At 39.0% G+C, this 6,642-nt stretch overlaps 1 protein-coding gene across 1 annotated transcript; it reads right to left on the bottom strand.

Moving 5' to 3' along the window:
• Window positions 1-5,942: 5,942 nt before the first annotated feature.
• LOC149159386 (histone H2B.4-like) lies at window positions 5,943-6,368 on the bottom strand. Its single transcript, XM_089434286.1, has one exon. The coding sequence runs from the start codon at window positions 6,366-6,368 to the stop codon at window positions 5,943-5,945; it is 426 nt and encodes a 141-aa protein (XP_089290412.1).
• Between the last annotated feature and the right edge of the window lie 274 nt (window positions 6,369-6,642).

Below are 6,642 nucleotides of genomic sequence, written 5' to 3'. Positions count from 1 at the left end.
GAAACAGATTACAGCTGAACAAACTGCAAATTTGTTCTTTCAACATGTATGGGTTCATTTTGGGCTACCCACTTCCATAATATCTGATCGAGATATCCGATTTGTTGGGAAATTTTGGTCGAGTTTGTGGGAGTTAATGGACACCAGACTGAAAAAGAATACAACTTTTCATCCTCAAACAGATGGCCAAACAGAAGTGGTCAATAGGACAGTGATCCAGTTTCTCAGAGGCTATTGCAGCAAGCATCCTAAGCTTTGGGATGAACATTTATGTTATGTGCAGCATGCTTACAACCGAGCTAAACATTCTTCTACACAGAGATCTCCTTTTGAGACCTGTTTTGGTTTCACACTAAGGTCTCCCTTGGATTTTGTCTTTGGTAAAGACATAGCAGTTGATGGACACAACGATGTGGACAAGGCAACCAAGCTCATTGAACAAATCCAAGAGATTCACCAGGCAGTACAGGAACAACTGGAAAAGAGCCAAGCCAAGTATAAGGCAAGGCATGACAAGCATTGGATGGAGCATAGTTTCCAAGTTGGTGACCAAGTTTGGCTGTATATCAATAAAGATAGAATGCAAGGTGAAGGTAAGAAGCTGGAGCCAATAAGGTATGGACCTTTCAGAATACTTGAGAAAACTGTTGAGAATGCTTTTCGCCTTGATTTACCAGCTTACATGCACATCTACTCAGTTGTTAATGCAGACAGCTTGAGACTATTTGAACCTTTATTAATCGAAGATCCTGAAGAGTAGAGTCAATTGCCTTCTATTAGTGATCTATTGCCTGAATATCTTAATGAATTGCAGGAAGATACAGTTTTGGATAGGAAGGTAAGAACTACGCACAGAAGAGATGTTGAGTACCTCAGGATTGGACTCAGAGATTCAAAACCAAGCAGTGCAAAATGGATAGAAATTGAGCAAGCGAGGAAGAAATACCCTCACTTGATTGATGCTTAAAAGAAAAACCAACTTATGGTGGTCCAAAAGCTTTTTTAGTGGGAAGACCATGATCTGAATTGGATCCTAAAATATTCTCTAAGTTTTCATGACTGTTTCAAATTATGCTAAAAATTTCAAGTCTTAGAAAAATCAAGCTATCAAAAGGAATCCTCGTGATAGTTGCAGTTATGGCTAGAGCGAAGCAACAAGGACCCTCAGTCGAGCGTGTAGATCGTTGGCCCATGGTAAAGCGCGATGGCACAGAACTGGAAAAACCGGAGTCCAAATCAAGAAACAGGCGTGGTTTCTGATACACAATTAGCGCTAATCGCTCATCGCAGGGCATCCCCCTCAGTGAAGGAAAGCCCCGAAGCACCCAGACCCGAAATCGCTATAAAATTCGGAAAAGTAATTGTTTCGGTTTCGTAGCACGGGGTTCCCAAACCGGCAGGATATCAGAAGGCTTTGAGGCAGTAAGTAGTTTTGACTGAGTCCCACCCGATGCCACACATCAAGCGACATGTGTCCAGCAGATGAGAGAGGAAATCACGCGCATCGGACAGGTAAACGTCATGCAACTTACCCACCCGATATGAGTGACGACCGTAGGATCTGAGGGGCCCAAATCAATGGCAGAGGCGCATTTCGATAAGAAGTCGGATTTGATAGGTGATAAAGCAAAATTACATGGGATTTGGAGTCCGACGTGGACGATGAGTTGGCAAAAGAGTTGTGATTCGCGGTCAATCTTGAAGCAAACGGAATTAACTGCCATTCAAATATGATTCAAGGAATCTGACACCCATTTCGTTAAAAAACAGGTGGCCACCTCCCTGCAAGGCGTTACCCAATAACGATGACGCAGAGTAGAGGAATTCGGACGGACATAGGTAAGGAAACCAGAAGGCCGGGAAGCAGAAACGAACAGTCAAAGAACAGACTAGCTTTAAAGCCATGAACTGACAAAAGCAGACGACAGCGGGGGAGGTAGTTAGACGCAAAAGCTAAGAGAAAAGAACAGAGTAGAAGCCGAGCTGACCTGAGTGCAACATCAAGCCAGACAGAGCCAAAGAGAGTCAGAGAGTCTGTGTACTCCATAGAAGGCTTGAGAGGTTCAAGCAAACTCCTCGGCATAGGCTTGTCATGCTACTGTGACCCTTAGAGGTCGTGTTCAGTAAGGAGAGTATGTGTACTCTAGTCCTACTGATTTTTATCTGTTTAGTGAGGCTCAAATTGAGTCCACTGTTGTAAAACTCTGCTTGAAAACATAATAGAGAGGCCAGCACTGAAGGCTGGACCAACAGACATAGCCCAACAACATTGGGTGAACTCCTTATTAAGCTTGTTGTGTTTACATGTTTGACTGTTATGTTTTCTCTAACTACCTCAGTGTCTATGTATTCTAGCAATCTTATCGATCCATTGCATAAAGTAACATAGGCACATCCATGCACATGGGTCTGTAATACCTCTAATTCTTTGTCCTGGATAAATTCTAGATCAACATATTAAGCAAAAGCTTCCTTATGCTCGAGCTCGAGGTCTCATCACTGGTTACAAGATTTTAAGTGAAATCCCTCTCTCTCATCTGATGTTCGTAGATGACATTCTGGCAATAGGGACCTCAGATCCATCCGAACAGTAGATTATTTTTGATATCCTCCAAAATTTTGGACTTGCCTCAGGTCTCTTCTCCTGATTTCAAACATCTCCAAAAATGGCATGACATGTCATTCATGATATTGTGTTTTCTTATTCATTTTATTGAAAGCGTTTTTTTTTTTTTTGTTTTGAAAAAAAAGTACAAAAAAATATTTCATAGAATGGAGCTCTTATCTTAAAAGAGCCCATGATCCAATGGTAACTTGTATTTCTCCCTGATTGGGGTGCGTACCTAACCTTGATATGTTATTTAATAATCTTTTGAAATGTGAAATGTGGGTGGACATCTAGCTTTTAATGCACATGGCTTGGCACATTGATGGGGCGTCGAGCTATGTATCTAACATCCCCTCATGTTAAATACATGTGTGTGGGGTGGCAAAGAACTGTGAGGCATGGCTTGGCACATTGATGGAGGTTGGCGTCGAGCTATGTATCTAACATCCCCTTATGTTAAATACATGGGTGTGAGGTGGAGAAGAACTGTGAGCTACAATGGAGGTGACGTAGGCCACCCACCCCCATGCTTATGGTTTCACAATCATCTGTAACAAAATTTTAATGGTATCGACTATGGTGTACGATATATCTCCCATGTAGTGTCAATCATGGTAGCAATTCAAGGAGTTTTCATCTCTTGTCTACTATCCATGGTGTTTTGAGCAGGGAACCAATGTATCTCATGTTGTTCTTGCACTCTACAAAGCTAGGGCTAGTTTTGAATCAAAGGAAGTTCTATCAAATTCACATCTTGTGGAGTATCAATTCTCAAGTATCTCATACCCTTGTCTAGTGTTGGTATTCTAGGCACTTTTCAATTTAGTTGAGTCTTGGACCTTGGTGCTTCAATGGGTGTAATTTCATTTCGTATGTTGGTTTCTGAGTTATTTTTGTTTGTATTTTCCACCATGGTCTCAATTATTGGTGGTTAGGAGTTTCTATTTGGAATCTTCATCCTTTGTTGTGTTGTCACAATGGTTTGAGTATTGGTTGCTAGAATTTTAGGGTCACGTCAAGGAAAATTGGGTATTACCTCCTCTTCTTTTTGCACAAACTATTACTTGGATTAGGTCTCTACAACTTGAGCTCATTCATCAGTGGTTAGCTATTGTACTATGGCCTCTAATTTGGTTTTTCAGGGACAATGCTCTTGCCTATTCCATTAACAAGTTACTAATTTGTCCTTTGGTTAATGATTCTAAGGTGTGGCTCTTTAGTTCAATGTTTGCATAGTCTTTTGGCATTCAAGGTCATGGTTCCCCACCAACATATGTTAAATTGCCAAGCTGGTGGTCATCCTATTAGGGGAAAATGGAGTAATCAATTTGCAAGTGACTCGCTTCTTTCTTTAGTGTTGTACCCCTAAAGGTGCATAAGGATATTCTATTAATAGAAGCCAAGGAATTTAGGGACCACCCCTATTTCTAGAACTCGAAGGTTGCAAAAGAAAATTTGCTAAGGCTTCCAAAACTTAATAAAATGAGAAAAAACAACTAATTTTCTTGAATTCCTTGGCTACAAGGCTACAATTGGACTCTTTATTTTCGTTAGTTATGAAAAACAACCAAATTAATATCTGCAACGTGTTCTCTAGTTTGGAAGACAACAAGCAAATTCCCAAAAATGCAAGATTCAAAGTTAATGATTTGGATGCTCATCTATGTCAAGTGGAGAAAACTCTACTATCAAATTCCAATTCTAGGGATCTCACTAACCCTCCAAGAGACCCTACCAAATTTCTATTTGGTAGCTCCCCAAACCCTTCAAATCCTATGTTAGATTAATTAGAGGATTTTCTAGATTTTAAGTCTTACTTTTTTTAGAATGTAAGGTATGGTGCTAACTTTAGTTCAATAGTCTCTGGTGGCTCTTTTGGTTGGATGTTGGAACAATTTCACATCTTGAGCACTAGTCATGTTCACACAACATTTAGGGGAGCTTCTAGAGCTCTATAGTCTACTTCATTATCACAATTCCTCTAATGGTTATACTAATGTATGATAATGGACAATTTTTTGGTAATTTGGCATGGCCAACCATGTGGTTCCTAGCTTATTTCACTTGGTGTTAGCACTAGCAATCATTATTGGTGGCAATTATATTTTGTTGTGTTCACTAGTTGTCATGGTTCTTGTTGTGTTCAATTGTTGGTGATGGTTCTAATGTTGTTGTGTTCACTATTTGTAATGGTTCTTGTTGTGATGTCCATGGTGGATGTTGTTCTTCTTATCTATGTACTAGAAGAGTGGTAGTTGGCCTCTCATAGGCCAATCATGTTTTACAGAGTTCAAAGCCTATGTTGATATTTTCCATGTTATTCTGATTCACATAATGCAATAGAATGTTTCTTATTTACCCAAATAAACCAAAAAAAAAAAATTACTTACAAACAAACAAAACTCTATGTAAATACACAAATACATCACAAAAAATAAATATAAATAATTGTGAAAGTCTTTATTAAAAACTCTAATTAAATTAATTTCATAATGACAATCTTAACTTTGCTAAAATCCAATTGCATACAAATAAATTGGAAATTGGAATATATATATATATATATATATAAAACTCTAATTAAATTAATTTCATAATGACAATCTTAACTTTGCTAAAATCCAATTGCATACAAATAAATTGGAAATTGGAATATATATATATATATATATACACTATGAAAATCCCATCAACAATTTTCATTAGACATAAAGACCCTGCACCTGATTAAAAACCCAACTAAGATATGGCATCAACCTCATTGATCAGTTTTCAAAGCATATGCAAAGGACACCCTCTCATGGATAACAATTTCTAACAGCAATATATATATATTTTAGCAAATTAATTTATGATAAAAATCTTGACTATGTGAAAATCAAACCTGATAAAACCCAACTAAGATATGGCATCAATTTCATTAATCAGTTTTCAAAGCATATGCGAAGGACATCCTCTCATAGACAATTTCTAATAGCAATGATTCACAAAACATGGAACTAAATTGCATTCAATTACCCAAACAGAATCCCTAACATATTCACACATATTCAATGAACTGATTGCCACTGAAAGCCAATAGTTTAATAGCTTAACTGCTTTAAACCAAGTTGGAAAAGCATGACAAATGAATTTCGAAATAGAAGTAAACGACCTTATCACAAAAAAAAGCTTAAAATGGCCCGTACAGAGAATCCAGAAAACAACAAACTGTTACAGAGCAGTTACTCAAGATACTGAACCAATTAACCCCTAAAGGCAAGGACAAAAGTTTCATTGTAGGGACGGCGGTAAAAAAAAGCCATCGCATTTAAATACAAGAACAATATCAAATTCAGGCACTGGTGAACTTGGTCACCGCCTTGGTACCCTCCGAGACGGCGTGCTTGGCGAGCTCCCCTGGAAGCGCCAGCCTTACAACGGTCTGAATCTCGCGAGATGTAATGGTGGGCTTCTTGTTGTAGCGGGCAAATTTCGATGACTCGCTCGCTAACTTCTCAAAGATATCGTTGATGAAGCTGTTCATTATCCCCATGGCCTTGCTAGAAATGCCGATATCTAGGTGAACCTGCTTCAAAACCTTAAAGATATAGATCTTGTACGTCTCAACGCTCTTCTTGTGCTTCTTCTTGCCCTTCTTCTCTCTGCCTTCTTTTGGAAGCTTCTTCTCGACCTTAGGAGCGGGCTTCTTCTCTGCAACAGGGGACTTCTCTGTGACGGGCTTCTTCTCATCGGCTTTCTTGCCTGCCTTTGGAGCCATAGTTGCGAGAAACAGAAAATATGAACCTAGATGACATGGGAACGCTTCAATCAAAAGAGAAAATAAGAGATCATGGATCTCAGCGGAAATATCGAAAAGGAATCGATTGTCAGAGAGGAGATGATTGGATCTGGAATCCTTGCTCTGAGTTATATTAACAGAAGTCTAGGCTCCTATTGGTTGGTTGGCTGTGGCATGGATCGATGGCATCTGTTTAATGTGGATTGTAGATTAGAATTACTTTTCATATTAGCGGTTAGAGACTTTGACCAAC

The sequence above is a fragment of the Pinus tabuliformis genome, chromosome 5_2 (genome assembly GCF_031772625.1).
Source record: "Pinus tabuliformis cultivar Carrire ecotype Pingquan chromosome 5_2, CPIR1, whole genome shotgun sequence".
In the NCBI taxonomy this organism is placed as follows: domain Eukaryota; kingdom Viridiplantae; phylum Streptophyta; class Pinopsida; order Pinales; family Pinaceae; genus Pinus; species Pinus tabuliformis.
The sequence above is the reverse complement of the archived record's forward strand: the minus strand, read 5'-3'. Positions and strand labels throughout refer to the sequence as shown.